We start from the raw sequence: 26,262 nt of genomic DNA, 5'->3' as shown, positions 1-26,262 counted from the left end.
AAAAGAATTGTTTTTAAAACATGCCGCGATTCGTTTCGATCACCAGTGCTCATATAACTTGTTGTACTCCTGCTGCACAATCAGGACGCATTCACAGTGGTTGGGCATGTGTTCCGTTGCTCTGGGTCTGACATGCGCACATGCCACCACATTAGATGCACGTGATGAGGTTAAAGTTGACTCCCGGTATTTTAATCATCTGATATTACAGAACATCGAGCAGCACAGTCGGAGGTGGGATGTTCTCGGGAATTTTAACACCACGCCTTGCCAGTGCTAAGAAACCAAGTGTTCCCCCTCTCGGAACCCCCGCGGGTTCGTTTAGTTTGCCACCTCTGGATGCCCGCAGGTGGTGTGACCATGAAAATGGCCGTGGCAAGGCTCCCCGCAGCCTGCAGAGAAAAGAGGCAATAGTCGCCTTAACGAGGCCATCAGCATCAGAATCGAGTAGGAAACGGCGGAGCTGAACGGTGCGCTCTGGGCTACAGGGCTCAGCTCGGCTTTACGACCGGGATGAATACGCAGAGCAATCCTCAAAGCAAACCGGTCTTACAGCGGATATGTGCTAAAACCGTGCTGCTAAACCATCTCCATTGCAAATGACCACGTTGGGGAAAACTCCACCTATTTCGTCACCTTACTGGGCCTACTGTGTGTGAGAGAGATGGTTCTCACAGGACGGGCCCAATAAAAGAGTAACAAATACCTGAAAACAGAATGGCAGCAACACGTCAAGTATTGCGACTTTATTGACGCTGCAATTCAACATTTAGTCTTAAATGCGGTGGAACTGTCGGTGCTGTGAAGCAATTAAGGCAAAGATGGATTAAAAAAGCGGCAGATCCTTAAAAACGCTAATTTAAAGAACACCATTCAAACTCAATTGGCAACACGTAAAGCCAAGTGGAGTGGAAAGCTGCAACAGGTTTAATGCATCCATGGACCAAATAAAGCAGGTTTGCATGGCACTAACGATAAATAATATATTAATGAATAATAATTAGAGCCAATTATACGTTTTTAAGCAGGAAACATTACTCTACTTGTACTTTTAGAGTCATCACAACCTGTGAAACAAACGCTCTTTATTATGAGCATTTCCTAGTAAGTAAATGCAGTAATAATAAAAAAACTTAGTTTTATGAAAATAAAAGCTAAGATGTTAATGCTCTAAAGGCATTTTTCCCGCTTTGTTGAGTATCATGCTGAACTTACCACTTTAACACAAAGCTACTGTTGTCTGTTGTTATGTTAATGAGCACCGTCGTCACACAGAACTAGCCATTTCTACTGATCTTCTTCTTTTTTTTAACGTTTATTTGGTTGAGGCATATCAGAGCAGTCGCAGAATACGTTCAGGAAAAAATATGTTTATTTTGAATAATTAAAAAAATACAGGAAGTTAAAAGCCAGAAACTTGTTTACAAGGTAGTCTTGTACCACACTTGATACATTATGTGCGTCACTTTGCAACTTCTAACACTCGGGATCCCAAACTGAACACAATGGTAGATTTTACACCGCCGTCTTTCTGAGAGAAACACATCTCACATGTCAGAGTCCATGAGCAAAAATGCAAAAGCATGTAGCTCGAACACCACTACCACACACACACAGTTTGTGATACGCTGTAGCTTTTAAAACAGATATGATGGATTATCACAATTTGAAAACTGCCGTCACCGTAAACCGTCCACTGAGGAAAAAGAGGAAACGTCTGAGACGCGTTGCCAGGGTTACGGATGGTCAAAAGCCACGACGTGCAGAATCATCAGGTTTTCGATGCAGAGGGAAAATAAGTGTGTGTGTGTCTAGTTCCCCTGTGCTCCTTCCACCACGGTCGAGATGAACTGGTCCTGCAGAATCTTCTTGTCCAGGTTCCGACCTGCAAGACCGAGGAGAGACCAACGTGAGACTATTTTACAGGCCTCTACCTACGATTTCTTACAAATGTGAAAGGAAGTTCCCTGGAAAGAACAATGTAATATGCTACAAATACAATATGGATGACTAGATTAAAGCAGGTTTACCACCAAGAACTTATAGAAATGTTCTAGAATGAGTGAGCTACTAAACGGTGAATTCGTCAATTTATGTTTTGTTTTTTTAACCCTCCTGTTACCTTTGGGGTCAATTTGACCCAATTCAATGTTTAACGTCTCTAAAAAAATGATTGACATCATTTTTTTTGCTTCATATTTCATGACTTTTCCTAATTTATTGGGGACAACTGGGAAAACAAAAAATTCACATGATATGTTTTCAATGTCCTGTACACAACTTAGGAATTTGTAAATTTGACCCCAGGTTTAAACATATAAGAAATATCAACTTTTTTATTTATTTAAAGGGCTATTTAGGTACTCAACAAACAAACATAGAGTGACACTCAAACTTGGGAAACAATATTAATTCTAATAATTTTCTGGAGGTTTTAATTGCTGGGGTCCAATTGACCCCACGGGTAAAATATGTTAGTAAATTTGAAGGTAACAGGAGGGTTAATACTAGTATACTACTAACACTTTTGATACATTTAATGCAATTGAGCGAAGCGGCTGCCTTCGCAGTGGTGTGTGTGAGCCGTGTGTAAAGACACACACGTGAAAGAAGTGCGCGCGTCTTCACCTATAAAGACCAGCCGGTTGATCCGCGAGTTCTCCTCCCAGAGCTGTGGAGTCTCATTCAGGTCATACAGCTCGTGGACCCCCTGCAGCATCACTTGGTGGGCTTTACCTGCAAAGGACACGATGCCCTGAAAACAAACAAGTCACGAGTGACGAATGACACATTAACCGGGCCTGAATGAAGCGGCTGGCACTGATTAATACAGATCATGAAGTGGCAGTTATTGATCACCGCTGCCACTCGGGGGGACTATTGTGCCGGACCGTACCTTTAACCGGATGACAGTCATGGGTTGCCCCTCTTTGTTTTTGAACATCTTCTCCCACAGGAGCTCCTGGAACGGTGCAGAATGGGTGTTTACTTTACAAAAGGACTGTATTGTGTCCGAGCTAATTAGTAATAGTAGTAACGGCGAAGGGGATACCGACCTGGATGAAAACATTCAGAGCATCCTCAGAGAGATTCCCGGCCACTTCAAACGTCACCGTTAAAATACTCTGAGGAGGACATTAAAGGGAAAACTGTATTTACGACACGGTATGTATGTTGTGGTTTTCAGACGAAAAGTATTGTTGAACAGATTTGGAGTAAGTTCTCCACAATTCTGAACTCATTGAAATACAAATATGTGACACTTTGTGTGAAATAGGATGGTGAGGGAAAAGCTGATCTTACAGCACATAACTATTATCAGCACAATGTACAAAAGTACCCATTAATCAACATTTAAAGAGTAAATGCATCATCTGTATATTTTAAATCATGTTCCAGAGACGTTCAAACCGCATTTTAATATTGCCAAGGAACATTTCAACAACTTTCTATACTGTGTGGTAATTTATTACAATGCATATGTTATCCACAGTTATATGCAGTACAATATGTTTAAGAGGTATATATAATTAAAAATACCTCTACAACTTTTATAAGTGTCCTTTCCATCAATGCTTTTATGTTTTTGAGATATATATATATATATTTTTTTTTTACAGACTCTAAAAATCACATTTCACTGATGAAACTTTTTTTTTCTCAGTTCACTGAAACCTGCAAAGTCATTATGAACGTTAAACAAAAGGAGTGTTTTTACGCCCCGGCTGATGACTTTGTCAATGAGCGTGTCAAAAACCACAACTCCACTCGGCACCTGAAACCTCTCTTTATCTGCCTCCAACCCCCCCCGCCCCCACCCCCACACACACACACACACAATTAAAAGGGCACTTTGTAGATATTTGGTGTTTTGTGTTGGAGTGTTAAGGTTACACACTTCCTTGTCATTTGGTATAACAACAGAAAAGCAGCATTCTCATTTGCATGAAAAGAGCAACACGGGGAAGAGGAGGAGGAGGAGGGGGGGAGGGACGATTGAGCTTCATGCGGGAAAGAGAACTCGGAGAAAACAGACAACAATGCCGTTATTTACCCACACAAACAACCCTCATCTCTCCTCATCCTGTGATAAAAGGTCGTGGGTTTAAAGCACAAGATGAGGCCTAATTGCTGCGAGGAGTCATTCGGTCTGATGAAAGCATCGAGAACAAATGGCGCGGGACTAATCCCGGGATCGATAGATTTTCATAATTTACATCTCCGCTGAAAAGAGCTGGATTCGACCGACGCTTGGATATTGGAGATACATTGTGTCTCCTGCTCTAAAAAGATACACCAGAGGGTTTCCCCCTCTTCGTATGTGGACGATGAAACGTGTTCTGTGTGTTGTTAAGTTGTAATAGTTTATTTTGATAACATCTGCAGAGGTCTTATGTTTTAAATTAATATATACAGAAAGATATTATAAAAGAAAATATTAGGGAGAATATTGATATTGTTATTAATGTATTATGAAGCATAGGGGTAATGTTTACTCTATGCAAATGTAAATGGAAAGAATTAATGTATATTGCATGAGAGTGACTGTGTGTTAGTATCATAGATTGACGAAGCCGGTTGAATTCCGTCAAGTGACTTACAATAATAAGGGACTTTTATTGTGAAAGTGACTTTAATGAGGACAATAACATCCTGTTACAGAGACTGGAGCAGTCGATTGGCATTTCAGGCACGGCACTAATTTGGTTTAAATCCTATTTATCAGATCGATCTCAGTTTGTATTTGTAAACGATGACGCCTCGATAACCACCAACGTTAATCACGGAGTTCCACAAGGTTCTGTGCTTGGACCAATTTTATTTACCTTATACATGCTTCCTTTGGGCAATATTATCAGGAAACACTCCATAAACTTTCATTGTTATGCAGATGACACTCAACTATATTTATCGATAAAACCAGAGGAGAGCAACCAACTCTGTAAAATTCAAGCATGTCTTAAAGACATAAAAACATGGATGACCTGCAACTTCTTGATGTTAAACTCAGACAAAACCGAAGTAATTTTAATCGGCCCTGAGCACCTCAGAGATCAATTATCTGGTGATGTGGATTCTGTAGACGGCATTGCCCTGGCATCCAACACCACTGTAAAGAATCTTGGCGTTATCTTTGATCGGGACTTGTCCTTTAACTCCCACGTAAAGCAAATCTCAAGGACTGCATTCTTTCATCTACGTAATATTTCAAAAATCAGGCACATCTTGTCTCAAAAGATGCAGAAAAATTGGTTCACGTTCGTTACTTGAGACTGGATTACTGCAACTCCTTATTAGCAGGCTGCTCTAATAAATCTCTTAGGTCCCTCAGTTGATCCAGAATGCTGCAGCTCGTGTTCTCACTAAAACTAAGAAAGAGATCACATCACTCCTGCACTAGCTGCTCTGCACTGGCTCCCAGTAAAATCAAGAATCACTTTTAAAATTCTTCTCTTAACCTACAAAGCCTTGATTGGTGATGCTCCATCATATCTTAAGGAGCTTGTCGTACCATATTGCCCCACTAGAGAGCTACGCTCACTAAATGCGGGACTACTTGTAGTTCCTAGAGTCTTAAAAAGTAGAATGGGAGCCAGAGCCTTCAGTTATCAAGCTCCTCTTTTATGGAACCAGCTTCCAATTTCAGTCCGGGAGGCAGACACAGTCACCTCGTTTAGGAGTAGACTTAAGACCTTCCTCTTTGACAGAGCTTATAGTTAGGGCTGAATCAGGTTTGCCCTGGTCCAGCCCCTTGATATGCTGCTATAGGCTTATAGCTGCCGGGGCGTTTAGGATGCACTGAGTACCTATCTCCTCTTTTTCTGTGCTTAAGGATGAATTTTCATCTCTCAATCTCACGTTACTAGCTCTGCTTTCTCCAGGGAAGTCCTTTTGACTGTACGTGTCATGGGGTGATCGGACCCTATGAGACGGCATAGATCTATCTGCCTGATGGATCGTCTGGGTCGTGGAATTCCTGCTCATGACTACGCCACTGTCCTGTTGAGACTCCGCCCTCCTCCTCCCACCGCCATCTGCCTGATGGATCGTGGAGGTCTCCATCGTGGAATATGCCTACTATGAACTATTCATACACTCTGTCATATTCATTGAATGTATTTTAACTCTAAATCTGTCCTTCTGTACACATTACATCTATTGCATCTGTCCATCCTAGGAGAGGGATCCTCCTCTGTTGCTCTCCTCCAGGTTTCTTCCCTTTTTTCCCCTGAAGGGTTATTTGGGAGTTTTTCCTGGTCCGATGTGAGGTTTTGGGGCAGGGATGTCTATGTGTACAGATTGTAAAGCACTCCGAGACAAATTTGTAATTTGTGAAATTGGGCTATACAAATAAACTGAATTGAATTGAATAACAAGACGGGACTCTTATTGTGAAAATGCGACGGAACCGGAAGTGACGTTTTGACCGGGGCCAGTGAGATCGAGTATGAAACTCCGGGGTTTAGAGAAATCGTGTCTCTTCTACAGGTATCCTCGAGGCCGCAAGGCTGAGGGCCCGGAGGAGCCGGGAGCCGAGGAGGAGCGCCTTGAATGTTTGTTTTACACTTCCTGCCATTAAATATTGATAACTTAATCCACGCGCGTCAGGAAGCCTGTTTTCCATCATCTGCCAAGTGCCCAGTTTCAGAATACTCGACAGTGTGACTTCTGGATTGGTTTCAAACGACTGCAAAGCCAGAACACGAAGCAAAGACTCTGGTCAGTCTAGCCAACCCAGTGCGCCCAGTCGACTGAATGTCTCTGACGCTGCGTCGGAACCGAGACCGGGTGACGAGGAAACATCAAAAGCCTCGATCACCAAACAAAACCCAAAGCAGGGAGGGAGTTTTCACTCCAGTGTCACAGCCTGGGGGAATGCAAGGCACAATGTTAGCCTCAGGAGAAGGCATTCCCTTCATCCTGGAGGAAATGACGTGTTGAAATAAATTAGCAAACACAACAAGGAAAACCATAAGAGATGAAGGACTGTATCGGCAGTGAATGAATGAAAGAAGTAACCGGACGATCAATACCTTGTCCAGGTGTGGCCTCGTGTCCTTCACCAGCTGGAGCTTCTCCGCGAGACTTTTCAGAGGAGAGAACGACAAACATCACGTCACACGTTTGTCCATTTTCATGTCGGTGAGATTTCCACTTAAAAAGGGCTCAAGAGGTAAAGGGTCAGTCTGCAGAGAGTGTGTGTGTGTGTGTGTGTGTGTGTGTGTGTGTGTGTGTAACCGCTGCACTCGCTGCTTCACTTCATATGTTTTGAAATGATTTCATAGATGTATTCATCCAGAAGCTGAATTACATCATGAAGAACGACAGAGCTGCATCTTGGGATGGCATTACAAAATATATATTTTTAGAGCTGAATTTACACACTGTCAATAGAAAGGTTGCCAGAGTCATTAAAATGTGTCTTTTATTATTATTATTATCATCATTATTTAAATATAGCTGCAGAGTGTGTGCTCTCTCTTCTAGCTGCTGATATTCTGGAGTAGCATACACACACACGGAGCATACACACACACACGCAGCATACACACACACACAGCACACACACACACGGAGCATACACACACACACGGAGCATACACACACACACGGAGCATACACACACACACGGAGCACACACACACACGCAGCATACACACACACGCAGCATACACACACATGCAGCATACACACACACACACACAGCATACACACACATGCAGCATACACACACACACACACAGCACACACACACGGAGCATACACACACACACGGAGCATACACACACACACACACAGCATACACACACACGCAGCATACACACACACGCATCATACACACACACAGAGCATACACACACACGCAGCATACACACACACACACACGCAGGACGCAGAATCCAGCGCTGAGAGTTGCCTGGACTCGTCGGGCTCTGGACCCAAGAGGTCGCTCTCTGCTGCTCTCCACAGTTTCGGCCTTTGTGTCGCGTCTCGCGGTCGAACACATAGAACACACTGCATGCTGTATCAGTGCCTAATGACACAGCTCTGACAACTTTAGAAACGGCAATTAAATCCTACAAACACCCCCCCCCCCCAAACAAACTCCGGCCCTTGTTCTGCCCGTCCTCCCCCTTCTCCCTGACCTCACAAGGAGGCTGAATGCGGCGTCCAGCAGCTCGAGCCCTGCGTGCTGTTAGCGCCACACAGGCGGAGCGGCGGGGGGGCCGCTTCAAACAGCCAGCGTGGGACGGAGGGGAGGAGGGGCTCGGACTCTCAAAGGCAGGGGGGGGGGGGGGAGGAGCTATCTGTTGGGACAAGGGGGGACTCCTCGGGAGCCAGCGGACACACACGGCTCTAATCCTCCGCAGCTGGCCTCGGAGACACTGACCGAGGGCATGTCGGAGAGCTTTAATTTCATTCACATGAAAGGATGAACACCGACTCCATTCATGAGCACGGCATTCTGCAGGGGATACAATATGATGACCACCCTGCGGTGTAACAGGGGGACGCTCAATAAAAGAGTGTGTTAATTAGAGAGGAACATGATGAGCAACAGTATCAAAGACCGCTGGGCACACACCGTTCGGACCGGCGTCAACGCAGCCCAACCGGTCTTTCACTTTCACCGCAAGTTTTCAAATAGAACACGACGGGCACCATATTGTCAGCGGACGCGTCGGTATCCAAGTATACGCCGACCGATAAGACATTCCAATGAAAAGACGTGCTCAAGGCAACAAGAAAACAGTGTTTCCGTTTCATATTTGGTCCACTAGAGGACAAAAAACTCAAATGTCTTTCTTCTTTTCCATAGAAGAGCAAATCATATCAGGGATCTAGCAAGAAAGAAATGCTTTTAATTCGACTGGTCAGATGTAAAACTACATGTCGTTGTCCCAGTGCTTGACAATAAAGTTGAATCTGAATCTAATGAGCAAAGTGACGACTACTTGTGTTGTTTTGATTGGACCACACCGCCTTTACCTTTTTTGTAAGATAAATATGTGGTGATTTCTTGATGTCCTTTATAAACACCGTCATCGTGACATCACTTGTCTGTCAGAAGTCAGTTTTTTGGGAAAGTTTCAGGGATCCTCATGAATTTAAAACATCAGCTGATGACTTATTGGTATTTGGCTTTTCGCAGTACATTTCTTGGCCGTTACAGAGTATTTTCACTTAAATAATGAATGTATTCTGCGTACATGACCAAACCGACTCACTTGGCTCCGTCTTTACTGTCGAAGGAATGCAGATCCAGCACTTCGGAGAGATTCACCCTGTGGAAGAAGAGGGCGGATTAGAAGTCGTCTCAAACTAACATGCGGGGCAAACGGTTGAACCGACTCGAGCTCGAAAAGTTGTGGGAATGTTTTTCCGATTAACCCCTCGCTGCACGGCGTCTTTCATCTGCTCACCCTGTCCTGAACTCTGTGGGGTGGCAGGAGCAGATCTGACACACACCCAGACCTTTGAAACACACAGATGCTACCTGGGTCCCCACAACACACAACATGCTAACACAGAGGGGGCGCGCGCACACACACACACACACACTCTCACACTCACACACCGACTTGAAGACACAGGGTCAGAGAGCAAAGACTTGTGGGTAATTGGACACCGTTGAAGGTTCGGTGTTTATTCAGGGTGCAGCAGCTTGTTTATGTGAACGTGTGTGTGTGTGTGTGTGTGTGTGTGTGTGTGTGTGTGTGTGTGTACGTGGGGTGGGGTGGGGGTGGGGGGTATTCTCTTGAGCAATGTCACCCCTGAACGGTTTAATCTTTGATATAAAGATCTGAGCAGGAGCAGCAAGTGGAGTTCAAACAAAGCAGGGAACCTGGTACAAAGTTACATACACACACTACAAAATAAATATCATTTTTTTTGGGGGGGGGATGGGTGGAGGGGACTTACTTTGACCTCTGGGCTTCTAGAATCTTGACAAGACCATTTACAGACCTGAAGTGAAAGGGAAAACAAGTTTACCACTTAGAAAATGGACAAATTGGACATTATTCCTTCTCCGCTAAACCTTTGTTCTTTGAATAATTATAAAAGGAGGCCAAACTTGCTCAAAGACAAGAGCATGGATTGAACTACAGATTACTACTGTACTGGGCAAAAGGGGCGATGTGAAGCAGTGGAAGTCAGTGAAGCTGACCTGACCGCCTCTCGGATTTGAGCGAGTTCCTCTTCATTCACCAGGTCCGTCTTGTTGATGATGGTCAGGTCAGCGACGGCAATCTGCCTAGAAAGACATTAAATTCCACGTTAAGTTCACACGGTCGACAGAACTCCTGAGCGATCTTCATTTTAAAAAAAGTATCCTCTAATGAGGTCGTCGTCGCCTTGCTCGCGCTGCGTAACGTGATAACTTGTGAGCGCGTGAGTTTCCGTGGGCGGCGCATGCCGGACTCAAATGGGAACCGAGCGTCGTTTAGTTTGGAGGTGAAAACACAAACGGAGACAGAGAATGCAGAGGGTCGGGCAACGGGTCTTTCTTCATCGGCGTATTTGTTCAACAACAACAACACCACCACACAGCTGCTGGAAGAGACAGACAGAGAGAAAGAGACAGACAGACAGAAAGAGAGACAGAGAGACAGACAGAGAGACAGACAGACAGAGAGACAGAGAGAGAGACAGAAAGAGATAGAGACAGAGAGAGAGAGAGAAAGAGAGACAGATAGAGAGACAGACGGAGAGACAGAGAGAGAGACAGAGAGAGAGAGAGAGAGAGAAAGAGAGACAGAAAGAGAGACAGACAGACAGAGAGACGGAGAGACAGAGAGAGAGAGACAGACGGAGAGACAGACAGACAGACAGACAGGCAGACGGACAGGTGGGTGGCAGGAGTACGGTCAACGGCCTGTTATGAGCTTTAGTCTAAAAATGAACCGCTTGGCATTATGGGAAACGCCACACTCAGACTGACGCTCAGGCTAACACCAGCAGCCTGTTAGCTTAGCTTAGCACAAAGACTGGAAACGGGGGGAAACAGCTAGCCTGGCTCTGTTCAATCCTCCTGACCGGCTTCTGTTTGGCTCACTACTTAAGATGTTCGATCTTCACATTTAAAAAAAAAAGGTGTGAAAGCAGCAGCGCGGTTTCTTTCTGCAACGAGCTGAAAAAGTGTATTTCCCAAACTGTTAAATGAATTGAAATTTTTGTAGACAAAACAAAAACTTCAGCAAACATACCTGGCCGCTTCATTGACGAGTCCGTCCGCTTTCTCCTCGGTCAGTTGCTGCAGAAAGCAGAGACGACGGACACAACGTACACGTGCAAGCAGAAAGTTTAAAGGGAACAGAGGACGGCTCAATCTGAGTCGAAAACTATGAGCAAAACAAAACACAGCAGCGAATGTTTGCAACCGTGAAATGTGACAGATAAATTGGTGAAAGAAAAGGCCTCTCCTCCATCTATGCGAAGAGGGCGACTCTCTCAACACGCGCGAGTCCACAGGAGACGGCTTTTCATTTCCGCCTGTGTTTTGCGACTCGCGCTGGGGACGCTTCTCCAAAACGGTTTTAATATGCAACGACAGACGGAGCGGGAGGCGTTGATCTGGATCACGACCCCCGAGCGTCAATCCGACGTTCATCTGTCACTGCGGCCGCCGTCGCCGCTTCATCTCCGAAGGAACGAGGGACAACATGTTTTAAAGAGCCTTAATCGAACGGCCACTTGCTGCTTCTTTTGGTTGTCGACGACCTCTGCACCGAGAGACAAAGGCCTTTCAGAGGGTGTGAGGCCAACATGAGACAGATGAGGGGAAAGGCAGGTGAGTGGACGCGACAGGCCTATTACAATGGTCACATCTCGGATATCTATTACTCCTTCACTCTCGGTTATCCTCTCCTCCCTTCTGTCATTGTGTCCTTCATCTCACGTCTCTCCAATGAGGAGACAGAGCAGCACCTACAGGCCATGAAATGTGTCACCTCGCTGGGTATGACACCTTCAAATAAGAGCCCATTATCTTGGTGTCACTTGTCCTGTTCCTTTTATATACCACGGGGAGGGGAGGGCAGGATGTGTGTGTGTGTGTGTGTGTGTGTGTGTGCGCTGCTATTCACTTTGGGAAATTCTCACAAGTTTAACAGCTTATTGTGGAGTGAAAGTATCAATAAACCCAATGTATGGGGTTATATCTCAGAGGGTGAGATATAATGCAGCTATGATTACTTTCAATACCAAACATTTTTTTCAATCAATGGATTATTCATGTATCAATGTCAAGGAATTGCAAAAATATGCACATCACAGTGTCACACAGTCTAGAGCGACAGCTTTAAAGTGTTTGTTATGTCTGGCTAACAGTCCAAAATCCATGCATACTGTACATATGTAATTACCAACACACATTCTCAGCACATACCTGAAGTCCATGCTTGGCGTCGATGACAGTGACGATGCCTAGGATCAACGAAGGAAGCAGAGTATTAAATGTTGAGCTTCAACTCGAGCACATTCTGTTCAGAGTTTCCTTCTGGTGCTTAGTTTGCTCCGTTTGGCTAAAGCTCTTTTCTGAGTTACGGGAAGTCCACTTTTGGTCTGCCAGCCTGTCACAACAGAGCGGGCAGCTGAGTATTTAGTGAGGACACACACACACACACACACACACACACACACACACACTACCGTCCAAGTAGATGTCACTGCCGAGCTCTGCGTCGACCCAGAACATGGAGGCCACGGCTCCTGCCAAACAACAATAACGGTGTTGTTAGATTGTACGTGGCTGAAACACTTACACTCAAACTTTTCAAAATGTAAAGACATGAAATGTAAATATAGGCCGCTCACTTCCTTTTTCCACCCATAAATGCGCTTAATAAATTATACTCGGCATAAAAACGCCGTCCTCAGGCATGTTACACGGTTGTAATTAAGTACACACTGTTAGACATCAGAGATGATCGATAAAATGTACAAGACGGATGATGTAAAATGTTTTACATCCGTTGGAAATCGGTTTAAACAGCCAATCTACGATAATAATAAATATTAAATTTTTGGGGGGGGGAAACAAATTTAATATCCAACTGTCATATTTTTAATACGTTTATAAGACAATGTATATTATTTATGGATGCAAACATGTATTTTTTGTTAATTAGAAGAACAGCCTTCGATGTATCATTTACGTCTATAACAAGTCAAATAGTGAAACACGCCATCACACTTTCCCAGGTGCAAGGGAACGTCATCAAATGACGTAAAATCACAGAATATTCAATTCACAGTCATAAAAAAAGAGAAAAGCAGCAAACGTTACATTTGAGAAGCTATATAAAATACGTTTTCATTAAATATCAATAAGATTAATGTAATAATAATGTAATGATTTCAACATAAAGTGAATTAACTTTATGTAATGACATCCCTGTCTTGAGCTTTTGTTTTGAAAGTCAGCATTGCATTCTTTTCTTTGCTCTGTGGAGCAGATAAAACCAATATCAGGAGCCTTCAATTGTTTATCTCCTGCCGGTACATTTGGTTTGTTTCCATCTCCCTGTGAACGCAGTTATTACAAGACCCGATGTTGCCATGCCAGCCACAGCTTGTTCACATAATGCACTTTTGTCAAACTGCCAAGCGAGAATAAGAAGGCATTGTAAATATTTGATGGGTGCGTAATGAAAACATCGTTTTTGAATGGCATGTTTCACCACACGACTCATGCGACCCCTTTCTGGATGGAAGAGGAGAATCCCCCCGGGGAGCCCGGATGATCGACAGCGCTGCCTGGGCCAATGACAGGCCTGTCCTGGTCGATAACGAGCCTGTCTCAGCCAATGACGTGGCGGAGGAGCGAGGACAGCCTCCCCGGTCTGAGCGTGCTCCGTCGGTTCCGTCTGTGAGGCCAAGTGGTGTGTGTGTGTGTGTGTGTGTGTGTGTGTGTCTGCACACGCCGCTACTTCCTGACACCTGTCCCTTAGCAACACGCCCCGCCTGTCACGGCGCTCGCCCGGTAGCGGCCCGCTATTGATTCTCTGATTCAAAGCTGAGAGCTGAACGGACAGCTCTGGGTTTTTTTGTGTGGAGAGGAGGAAGGGGGGGGGGGTGGGAGCCCTGATGCAACAAAAGTCTGGTCCTCAGAGTTAAAAAATGTTTCACTTCAGACGAAGAGCTGGAGAGAAAAAGGCTTCCTAAATATTGTGCCGGGATTAAGTCGTTCTGGGTAACATTAAAAGACAGAAGAGACTAGAAGAAGAGACTAGAGGAAGAGACTAGAAGAAGAGACTAGAGGAAGAGACTAGAAGAAGAGATGAGAGGAAGAGACTAGAAGAAGAGACTAGAGGAAGAGACTAGAAGAGACTAGAGGAAGAGACTAGAAGAAGAGACTAGAAGAGACGAGAAGAAGAGACTAGAAGAAGAGACTAGAAGAAGAGACTAGAGGAAGAGACTAGAAGAAGAGACTAGAAGAAGAGACTAGAAGAAGAGACTAGAGGAAGAGAAGAAGAGACTAGAGGAAGAGACTAGAAGAAGAGACTAGAAGAAGAGACTAGAAGAAGAGACTAGAAGAAGAGACTAGAAGAAGAGACTAGAGGAAGAGACTAGAAGAAGAGACTAGAGAGAGAAGAGACTAGAAGAAGAGACTAGAAGAAGAGACTAGAGGAAGAGACTAGAAGAAGAGACTAGAGGAAGAGACTAGAAGAAGAGACTAGAAGAAGAGACTAGAAGAAGAGACTAGAAGAAGAGACTAGAAGAGACTAGAAGAAGAGACTAGAAGAAGAGACTAGAAGAAGAGACTAGAAGAAGAGACTAGAGGAAGAGACTAGAAGAAGAGACTAGAGGAAGAGACTAGAAGAAGAGACTAGAGGAAGAGACTAGAAGAAGAGACTAGAAGAAGAGACTAGAAGAAGAGACTAGAAGAAGAGACTAGAAGAAGAGACTAGAAGAAGAGACTAGAAGAAGAGACTAGAAGAAGAGACTAGAAGAAGAGACTAGAGGAAGAGACTAGAAGAAGAGACTAGAAGAAGAGGCGGTCTTAAGTCTTGCTGATACTCCAGAATGGTGATGTCATTAGTGGACTAGTTAACTCCAACATGGCCGACAGCTCCTCGTTGTTCAAAAACAACCATCAATAAAAGCAACCTAGTTGTACTAATTGAATTAACTTCATTCCAAAGCGTCCATGTGGCGAGTCCTGGGAACACGTCCTCAGGACCAACAACACGACCGAAGAGCCGCAGCAGCCTCTCGACCAGGAGACTGACGGAGACGTTTCATCTGGGAGCACACCTGGGCTCGTTGGTTCCGTTGCAGACCCGTCGGATCAGTCCTGGTACTGTGACCATACTACTGAACAGAAACACCCCCGACTGGGATGCGGAGCACACGGAGGACGTGAGGAGACGGTGACCTCCAAACCCACGGCCCGGCCGCCCTGCTGTTGCTCTGGAGGGGTGTTGGTGTCTAACAGAAGTCACATTGTCCTCTTGCTGAACACATTCGGACACATCCGGTCTGATGTCTGTGCCGCGTGCTCGTAGCGAAGCAGCTGGTGACTCCGAGGCTTCCCACGAGAGGCATACAACTTGAGAACGAGATAATCCACCAGGCCAGAATTTGAACAAACAAAACAATGACTTAGAGATATTTAAGATGAATGCTCCTGTTTAAACTGTGCAGGACGTGTGGTACCTGGATCAGCGAGCCCTGTGGTCTCCAGCAGGATGTAGTCAAACTTTCCTTTCTTCTCCATCAGGTTCTCGATGGCTTTGAAACCGTTGTCCCTGAAGAATTAAGGAACGGACACTATTATTAAAAACGCCAACAGCAGAGCTCTTGAAAAAAAACGTGAAACATCAAAGTGGACGTGACGCTTCATCGCCTTCGCTGGTCAACGGAAATACAAAGTGCGGCTTCTGTTCTCACCCTTTTTGTGTGGATGGGTACTACACGCTAAAGTAAAGGGTGCTGCCTGGAGCGCTTTATTACCTTCGCATTGAAAATGCGGAAGGTTATGTTTTGATCGCCGTGTATTTATTTATTTATTTGTATGCGTGTTACTCGCATAACTCAAAAAGTATTAAACCGAATTGCATGTAATTTGGTGGGATGATTGGTTATTATCCGGGGACCGTTTGATTAGATTTTGTGATCGATCGGGTCAAAGTCAATGTCATGAAAAGGTCAAAATCGTCTTTTTACCATAGTGCGGTCAATTTATATCCAATTGGCATGCAACTAATGCCAAAATGTTCATAATTCAATGCCCAATCTTGGGATATGCGAAGGTATGCGCTCTACCGAGTGCCCGTTCTAGTTTCACTAAGAAAAGGCCGCATTTCAAATTGGTTTCGGAAGTATTCTTGATTCACTTCCATCAAAAACCTCAAAGTCGAGCATTCATGAGCAAAATCAAGCACATTGTTTTCATCCTGGACCGGACTGGACCGGAAGATGTTTTGGTCTCCATGATATTTGATTTGCTCACTGTCAGTTATGAGGGCGGATGTTGCCTGATAATGTACCTGACTGGTTTGATATAGCACCTGCTCAACATCCCGCTTTTTGGTTTTTACTTTTAATTTATTCATCTGGTTGATGAACATGGTTTTTTTTGTGCCAGTGTTTGAAGTTTAATCAGACAAGACACCAACGCAGAACCGAAAAGCAGACATACAATACACCCCAAGAAGACAGCTCGAACACATGACTACCGTGTACTTGTACCCTCAGCAGCACAGCAGTTAATCCACATATGCACAAAGATGAGGCATTTACTGAAGATTTGAAACTGTCTGAATTTAGTTGAAACGCAGGGAAAGCAATCATGTTAACCTTTAATTTATATCTTAATCAACAATCCAACACCGACGGGACTAGAGCTCCTCCACGTACTTGACGGAGCAGCAGAGGCAGCCGTTTCTCAGTTCCAGCCACTCCTCATACAGCTCGCCCGCCTGGCTCACAGCGAGGGACTTCTCCAGGGCGCTGCCTGCAGGCGGAGGATGACGAAGGGAGAAAGAAGCAGAATGGGATTAGCAGATATAGACGCTTCTAGCGAAGATGCCGTATTTAGCCTTAAACACACACACACACATACACAGTAGATATTTGTTTTTTTTGTGTTGGGGTGTTACGGTTACACATGTCCTTGTCATTTGGTATAACAACAGAAAAGCAGCATTCTCATTTAGATTAGATTAGATTAGATTCAACTTTATTGTCATTACACAAAGTACAAGTCCTGGTGCAACGAGATGCAGTTAGCATCTAACCAGAAGTGCAAAGCAGAAGAGTGCAGAGTATGTGCAAGTGGTAATATAAATATAGATAAAAGTTCCGGTGTGACATCGACATGTGATATGTGTAAAGTGCAGGTGAAGTACAGGTGAAGGTGGCAGGAGAGGTTATGAAGTTATATTATTATAATTTACATGAAAAGAGCACCATGGGTAAGAGAATGAACTGTCATATTTCTCAATACATGAGTTTCATCATTTCAGAGGCTTCAACTGTGATGTTTCACAACACTTTTAATGTGTAACAAATGCAGGATGACTATACAACAGGATATCTGAGTTCCTGAAGCATTGTGGGATTACTATACTGTAACTCTACAACAACAAGCTATAATTATCTGATGGGTATTTTAAGGTAAATGTAACTTGCTGTGAAAGTAATGTAACTTGTAGCCAGTGATTCAGTCAAACATGTTACCGCATAAGAAAGCAAGTCAAGGCAGTGAATAACATGTAAGAGCTTCTTTCAGTTGCAGGCAAAGCTGCAACTCTGCTGCCCCCTTGCGGAAGGTCGAGGGAGTGACGCAACAATCATCCTACATCGAGTTTATAATACCTCATTTGAGATGAACAACCACAATAAATACAACTAATTTGTATTAATCTGAAGGACATTATTATACTGTAGTTTTACTTTAATTGGTTACTATAATATTAAACGTACCCTCTCCAAATTCATTGAGGATGACAGCAATCCGCTTGTTGTGTTGTTCTGTTAAGATATAGTTCAGGAGTGTAGTCTTTCCAGCACCTACAATGATAACAACACACAGAAATGATGAGGAAACATAAAGCTGATCGGTCATCAGATCAACAACAACAACAACAACAACAACAACAACAACAACAACAACAGCAGCAGCAGCAGCAGCAGCAGCTCGTGGTTGTTGCGAGACACGTGTCCATAATCTCCTCGTTAAAGCCTCTCACCCAGGTATCCCGTGATGATGGTGACAGGTATCTGCTCTGCAGCGGGACGCGGCGGGGGGTCGATAGGCACCAGCTCCGGGCAGTCATCCTCCTCCTCCATCACCGAGCCATCCATACCAGAAACAACCAGCTGGACCGGAGGAAACCGCACCGTTTGAGAACATCAACGCACGAGTGGGATTAGGCACACGGAAAAAACATCACGCACGTGCTTTAGATGATTAGTCAGATGATTTATTTGACATTAGAGAATCCTAAACGACACAGAAAACGCTCAAAACAACCGTCGGTCTCTCGGAGTGAAGAGAGTTCACGGAGGAGCGCAAACCAACATGGAGGTAATCTCCTCCTGATGCCGCTCGCTGCGCCACGACGGAGAGACAAGCCGACGACCGCGTATTCGGGGATTACCTTAATGTTCCTCTTATGGATGCAGTTATTTAAAGTTTCCACCAGATCTGGTAGCTTCTGCACTGCTGCCGATTTCTGTTTTGACAGCGTGCGGCACCGAAGAGGCTCCGGTCAGATTCTGACTCGGCGACAATGGTTCCCCTCTCGTTCACGGCGGTCGGAACAGAAAGTCTCCAGGACCGGAAGAAGGTGACACATAATATTGGGGGGGGGGGGTCAACCGACGAAAAGATTCTGAAGGATTACAAATAAATGTGCCAATAAATACGTACCCTTTTGTGTTTCTACATGTATTTGTGCGGTTTCTCAGGGCAGACTAATCTGGTGTAATGACAAGCCTCAACCACCAGAGGGCGAGAGAATCCTGTTTATGGAAAAGGTGTAAACAAGGCTTCCAGACAATCTTCTCACCAACAACACATTATATTATATGACACATTATTACATTTCGTCACTTTGTAGCAAACTATATATGATATGATATGATATGATATTCCTTTATTCGTCCCACAGTGGGTAAATTTCAAAAATCACAGCAAAAGTGCACATCAGAGCATCAATGAAAATACAAACACAAAACTAAATACTAAAAATTAATACTCATACTATATATACAGGGGGAAAACAAAGTAAAGTGCAGAGTTTTCCTGGATCTCTAGCGATCTACTGCAGTTTGTTGTCTATATATATACACAATGCAAACATATTTATGATTTTAATCATGTATGTAACATTATGATTATAATCATGGATGCAACATTATTTCCAGAGTGGGTACAATCTTCTTTGAACCAATTGGCAGTAATTAAGAAGCAGTGGGCTGCAGTGAAGCGCCCGGAGAGCAACTGTAACAACCGGTGTCTTGCTCAAGGGCACTTCGACATGCAACTATGAGAGAGTGGAGGTCGAACCGGCTACCTTGTGGTCTCAGGACGACCCCTCTCCCTCCCCATGAGCTGCAGCCGCTCATTTGAATGGATTACGACTGTGACTTTTTTATGGCTGCGATATCCACAACAACTATTACTACATTACTGGTCTCCTGCAGGCCTTCAGGTCCCTTTGTTCATTCAGCAGCCTGGACATCAAAAAGAAACATTTAGAGAACATATAAAGCCTCGTGCTGCAACAACCAACCTGATTGAACACCTTTCAAACCGACCTGTTTACACCCTTTTTAATGCAAGATATATAAAAAAGACCTTGTACATTTCAAAGCGCAGATGAGTATATTGAGTCTCACATTAATAATTTGATCACGTTATCACAATGTGTTTTGAGGAATGATGACAAGGAGTCAAACTCGTACATCGACATGGGCTAGCAGAGCCGGGGATCGAACCGCCGATCCTTTGACTGAAGGATGGACCTGCTGAGCCACAGTCACCACTCCAGCAGAAATGCAAAAAAACACATCACAGACACACAATCATTCAGATATTTAAGGAACATCATGTAATTAGTCTCCAGTTGTGTGGTGGAGGAAGTGTTTTTCAGGTCCACCATGACGTCCCCGTCTCCATCCAGTCTGCGGCTCCTCCCCCAACGCCTCGTGTCTTTTCTCTGAGAGACAAACAAAAAAGACAATTCAGATCCTTCAATGGGTTGCCATGTCAGCTTCGGGTATTCTGAACTTCTGAACATCAGAGACAATGATATTCTGTCTAAATCACACTTAACGGTGACTGGATGTCCGTATCTATAAAACACCACAAGAAGCAGTTTCATTTATAACTTGTGCAATAATGTTGTTGAATCACTATCCTGTCAAAACCGGCTTTAAACCACAGCACGTGAGGGAACTTCAGCTGGTGAAATCCGGTTTGACTGCAACATTAGACCCCAAGGTGTCTGTTCATTAAAATGTGTTGACTTACAGACCAAACTGGAATAAGGATGACAGGATGACAACACTGGGTATAAGGTTCCCGCCCGGGCCCTTGTGCAAGACTGAATGTGGAACGGCAAAAACAAGACGCTCCCAATGATGAGTGGACTGACCTTAAAACTGGTGGTTCTCCTTTAAACTCTACCATACCCCTCCACTCTCAAAAGTATTTTAACTATTTATAACTTCACTTCCGTGTGAGCTTTACTGTGCAGAATCTGACACCATAACAGGCTGCTTTCACATGCATTTGCGGAACATTCTCTTTACTGACTTAAATTTGAGTTTAAAGATTATATTTGTTGTACTGATGTGAAACTTACACACTGTTTCATGAAGAACATGTGAAACCCGTGCATTCTCAATTTCTCACTTAGAATGGACTTTTGAATGACACCACTGAGGTGGTAGATACACCTTTAAAGTGAAAGTTGCACATTTATTCATTGTGGATTGTTTTTAGAAATCTTGGGGTTGGACCTCAAAACCAAAAGCTATAATTGAAATTCATGAATGCTGTGATACTGTTATAACACTGGTATAGCCTATAGTTGAACAATATGTCAATATTAGATATTCATGAATTGCATGCTATACATTGCTTTCCTATTTTACACACTATCTCATGTGCATATATTGACTCATACCTATAGTTCACATTTTGAGTCCCACACCGATCCTGTATTCATGTGTTGTGATCTGTATGTCGCCTGCATGTGTTGACGACTGTCCTTCAAACAGAATGGATGTCGTTTCCTTTAAAAGACCATGAAGGCTACATCTTTTAATTTGAAGGAGCACATTGATTGTGAGGAGCAAACACATTTATCCTGGGAACCAGCATTCTCAAGTTTATGAAACACCACAGAGGCCTCCCATATCACGAATATGACAAATAAAAAACACTTTCATAATTCGTTGAACCGTAGCGTGTTAAAGGCAATCGGTATGAACAACAACAAAAAACGTTATTAACTAAAGTTCACTGGCAGAGTATTTTCAAACTTAGTTTATGACAGTTAAGAGAATAAAACGGTAACAATCTCTTCAGGCAGCTCACCAAACACCCTTTGACTTCCAGCCGGGGGAACGAGACGTGCTCCTATTCTCCCTATACTTTTACGAGTAGGCCTATTTAAATATTAACGTTACTCATTAGAAACTGCATTTGGTGTATCTTTCATTCTCACTTACTCACAAAGAGGGGGGGGGGGGAGAGAGAGAGAGAGAGAGATTTTGTGTGTGGATTTTTTAAAAACACTTTATTCACATTTGTTTAGCCTTTACACAGATCCTTTAAAATAAAGTGCTTTAAAAAATCAGGTTGTTTATAATAAAAACCCCAAAAATAAAAAACTAGAATGGGCACTCGGTAGAGCGCATACCTTCGCATATCACAAGATTGGGCATTGAATTATAAACATTTTGGCATTAGTTGGATGCCAATTGGATAAAAATTGACCGTGCTATGGTAAAAAGAAGATTTTGACCTTTCCATGACCTTGACCTTTGACCTGATTGATCCCAAAATCTAATCAAATGGTCCCCGGATAATAACCAAACATCCCACCAAATTTCATGCGATTCGGTTTAATACTTTTTGAGTTAGGCGAATAACACGCATACAAATAAATACGCGGCGATCAAAACATAACCTTCCGCATTTTCAATGCGAAGGTAATAAAACATGTTTTACCTAATAAAAAGTGGAGAGAGAGAGAGAGAGAGAGAGAGAGAGAGGGGGGGAAGAAAACTTGTAAACACAAAGCTTATGTCGGCAGCGAGGGAGCGCGCGCGTGTCATCCAGACTGTCCCATCATCCCCGCCCTCTCTCTTTCTCTCTCTTCCTCCCTCCCCCCTCTCTCTCTCTCTCTTCACGGGATGGCTCAAATCAAATGCGGAAGTTGACACCCAGGAAAAGCCGCCGCCGCCGCCAAGATGAGTGTTGACATGCCAGTTGCGCCGCAGCGAGGAGAGGTGGCGGCGCGTCGGTGACAGCGAGGCGGAGAAACCGCGACGAAGCCCCGGGGTCCAACGCCGCAGAACTTCGGACCCGCTCATGGCTTCTCTCAACAGCGCCGAGCGACGGGCGTTCGCTCTCAAAATCAACAGGTACGACGAGCGTTTCGAGGAGCGAGCGGTGAACTCTTGGTGCCTTCCCAGAGGTAACGGGGAGGAGGAGGGGGGGAGCGCGCGGAGGGAGCTCCGTGTTGACAGTTGGAGAGGACTCCACAGCGGAGCAGGCAGCCACATGTTGTGAATGTTAACGCTGCAGGTTCGGTACAAAGAGGAAGCCCGCAGGATAACAAACGGACCTTTTCTCTAACTTTCTCCACGCAATTATTACAGGACGCAGCGAGCTTCTGGTATTGGTGACCGCCGTGTGAACACAGCTCGCCTCGCCGAGATGTCCAGTGCCATTTCCTCCCCACGAGGACGCTGACTATATTTCTGGTGTCTAATATGATCATTTCCTGTAGTGTGTCAGCTCTGACTGGCCCTTTTTAGAGCTGCTATGAATGAGGAGGGACGTGGCCACTGTAGTTCCTGCTGTGCCACTGGCCAGGTGTGGAGGAAGTATGCACATGGAAGTCTATTGTGCCTCATTTAAACAAATACTCGTATACTTCCTATGATAAGCAGCACATCCACGTGGGCCGACTGGAAAGCTTCTCACACACAGAATATGTTCATGTGTGTGTGCTCTTGCAGCTCGGGGGTTTCTGATTTGGGATTCAGGGATTTGTTTTTGGTCAGACTTTGAGGTGGTGGATGGAGTTATTTATGTTCATAGTCCACAAGCAGACCTGTTTGAATCCCCTTTGATCCCCTCTTTAAAGCACTCCTAACAAAGCCAGCTTCCTTGTTACTGCAGCTTTTACACGCCCTCATAGGTAGCATTCTGTAACTGGGATGAAAACAAATGCATATCAAATATGTGATGTTATGGGATTGAACGCATCACCAACCATGCAAAATGTCTCCGGGAAGTAGTTTAAACTGGTTTAAATCAGCAAATGACCAATTAATCTGCGAGCTTGTCTTCTTCATTCTTTGGAAAGATGACGTCTTCAGATACTATGTTTTGTCCGATGGCAATCTCCAACTATTCAAAAGCAATTGTGTTTTGTGTAACATCAGCCAACCCCAACCACCACGAATAATGTACCAATCCCTTATTTTCAATAGCTAGTAGAAATCCTGGATCTCTGCTGTGCAGAGCTGAGCTCGGCTGCGGAGGGATCTTGGGGTGACAGTCTGAATCCAGTGATGAGCCAGCAGAGAGGCTGGTTGATTGATGCTGCATCAAAGCACGGGGTCGGGTATGTGCGGTTGCAAAGTGTTAAACGGCACAGTCAGTAAGCGATGATGCAAGAGCAGGGTTCGTACGGTCATGGAAAACCTGGAAAAGTCATGGAATTTTAAAATGGTCATTTGCAGGCCTGGAAAAGTCCTGGAAAAAACTTAAATCATAATAGTTTTGGAAAAGTCATGGACATGTGTTATAATCACATGTTCATTTACGTCGAGTTTGAAATAATTAATATGTTTTTTTAAAGAAAGACGCTCAAAATATAAGCCGGCGTACGCTCTCAATACGCAACATTTTCTAAAATGTTCATGTTTATACCAAGATTTCAGTTTGGTCATGGACATTTGGTTTAAAGTCCTGGAAAAGTCCTGGAAATCCATTGGTCAAAATGTGTAAGAGCCCTGAAGAGACAATTTCTACTGTAGTTAGTGATTTCTCAAACTGTTCGTGAGGAAAGTCTGTTTGTTTTTAACGTGAACTACTCTTATATCGACTCAACAACCTTTTGAAAAGAGTATCATATAGTATTATACTATCTTTTTTGCGTGGCGTTGTAATGCTGCGGTGCATGTTAGGCACACGCATGTCAATACCTCTTGGAAATGGACTCTGACTCAAAGGTGGGTCGTTTTCGGTTGTGAAAAGATATGCATCAAAGGTCTAAAGACCAGACCCGCTGACATCGTGGTTCCATGGTCAGCGCCTTCAGGCCGCCAGGACGACCCGATATGTGTAATTTGTAGAAACTATGATCCAACAAGCATTGGTCAAACAAATTGCAGGTTTAGTCACTGAGGGGAAACAACTTCGATAATCATGGCAACAAATAACAGACAAACAAACCGCTCGAACAAAGAGGAACGGACATTGGACACATTTTGTAACGAAGGCATTCAAAATGTTACAGGCTGAAAAAAACTCTTTAACGACTAACACAACTCATATTTGTGGTGGTTTTATTTCAGCATTGAATTAATAAGTAATGTGCTTTTGTCCACCTTACATTTTCTCTACCAGCAGTTCCTCTCTGTCTCTCTCTCTATCAGGATGTGGAGTGTGAAGGAAATCCTGCACACGTGGACACTGCAGTGTGTCGTTGCGTGTTTCACTTAACTTTTCTTCTTTCTTTTTTAAATTCACGGCGGTTTTGAATCCGGAAATGTCTGTTTCTTAATAAGCTCTTTAAAAGGGGGAATGGCAAAGAGGTGTGAGATAACGCCAGTCAAACATTGAAAACATGATGGTGTAGAGCAGTGTTCAGTTTTGGGTGCAGGGTTCGTACGGTCATGGAAAACCTGGAAAAGTCATGGAATTTGAAAATGGTTATTTCCAGGCCTGGAAAAGTCATGGAAAAAACTTAAATCATTAAAGTTTGGGAAAAGTCATGGAAATTGTTATAATCACATGTTCATTTACACCCGAGTTTGAAATAATTAATACGTTTTTTTAAAGAAAGACGCTCAAAATATAAGCCGGTGTACGCTCTCAATACGCACAATTTTCAAAAATGTTCATGTTTATCCCGAGATTTCAGTTTGGTCGTGGAAATTTGGTTTAAAGTCCTGGAAATCCATTGGTCAAAATGTGTAAGAACCCTGTGGGTGAGCAGACTGAAGGTAGCTGAACACTTGATAGTCCGCCGATTTTATTTATTTATTTATTTTAAATGTTATTTGTCAGGGACAAAGCAGCGCACATTATTACACAAAGTGTACATGTGATACAGAGATCGAACACGGCGTTACTCGCGACTCGCGAGCATGTGGTAACAGGTGTGGGGACAGCTGTGGACGTGGGGCCCGCCGCCGTTCATTCCTCCTTAGCGGCAGGCGGCCCCGGATTGAGTTACATCTGATTCCCTGTGGGCTCTGCTTAATGACATCTGTTAAGCCTCATGTGGCTGTTGGTGGGCCTTTTGAGTGATGGGGGTGTGTAGGGTGTCCAAAAGACACACGGCGACCCTAAATAAATCATAGATAAATGAATTAGGGCTGCAACTAACGATTATTTTGATAATCGATTTATCTGTTGATTTATTTTTTCGATTAATCGGATTTTAAAAAAACCCTGTAATTTTCAACCCTTTATCCAAAACAGGGGTCATACGGTCATGGAAAACCTGAAAAAGTCATGGAGTTTTTAAATGGCTATTTCAGGGCCTAAATAAGTAATTGAAAAAAATAAAATCCCAAAATGTTTGGAAAAGTAATGCAAATGTGTTATATTCAAATGTTAATTTTCACGGAATATATACGGTATGCTTTGGAATTCTCATTGTTAGTTTAAATACAACATCTTCTCACTTGTTCATGTACAGAGTTTTCACAAAATGTTTAATCATGGAAATTTGGTTTAAAGTCACGGAAAGGTCCTGTCGATTCGTTGTTGCAGCCCTAAAATGAATTTGCCTCTATAGTCAAAGCGTTCAAACTCTACTAGGATTTCTGTTT

The 26,262-nt window shown here is 43.8% G+C and overlaps 2 protein-coding genes across 3 annotated transcripts in view; one reads left to right on the top strand and one right to left on the bottom strand.

Moving 5' to 3' along the window:
• Positions 1–1,354: 1,354 nt before the first annotated feature.
• cbwd (COBW domain containing) lies at positions 1,355–18,787 on the bottom strand. Of its 2 annotated transcripts, XM_056418818.1 has the most exons (16): positions 18,612–18,768; positions 18,201–18,330; positions 17,935–18,021; positions 16,867–16,963; positions 15,664–15,755; positions 12,655–12,714; positions 12,392–12,429; positions 11,211–11,257; positions 10,172–10,258; positions 9,925–9,969; positions 9,231–9,287; positions 7,035–7,086; positions 3,057–3,125; positions 2,897–2,962; positions 2,629–2,755; positions 1,355–1,885 (listed from the first exon to the last, which is right to left on the bottom strand). In XM_056418818.1, the coding sequence occupies exons 2-16, from the start codon at positions 18,313–18,315 to the stop codon at positions 1,812–1,814; spliced, it is 1,113 nt and encodes a 370-aa protein (XP_056274793.1). In that variant the 5' UTR covers positions 18,316–18,330; positions 18,612–18,768; the 3' UTR covers positions 1,355–1,811. The 2 variants fall into 2 exon arrangements, with proteins under 2 accessions (XP_056274793.1, XP_056274794.1); XM_056418819.1 differs by lacking the exons at positions 1,355–1,885; positions 2,629–2,755; positions 2,897–2,962; ... (4 more) ...; positions 10,172–10,258; positions 11,211–11,257 and adding an exon at positions 11,584–11,747 and having other exon boundaries at positions 18,612–18,787.
• A 3,583-nt stretch (positions 18,788–22,370) lies between these two features.
• dock8 (dedicator of cytokinesis 8) overlaps positions 22,371–26,262 on the top strand; it is a 69,562-nt gene continuing 65,670 nt past the window's right edge. Inside the window, exon 1 of the mRNA XM_056419527.1 lies at positions 22,371–22,611. Coding sequence (XP_056275502.1) covers positions 22,559–22,611 — 53 coding nt within the window. The 5' untranslated portion in view covers positions 22,371–22,558. The remainder of the gene's footprint in view (positions 22,612–26,262) is intronic.

Source organism: Pseudoliparis swirei, chromosome 7 (assembly GCF_029220125.1).
Source record: "Pseudoliparis swirei isolate HS2019 ecotype Mariana Trench chromosome 7, NWPU_hadal_v1, whole genome shotgun sequence".
In the NCBI taxonomy this organism is placed as follows: Eukaryota; Metazoa; Chordata; class Actinopteri; order Perciformes; family Liparidae; genus Pseudoliparis; species Pseudoliparis swirei.
The sequence above is the reverse complement of the archived record's forward strand: the minus strand, read 5'-3'. Positions and strand labels throughout refer to the sequence as shown.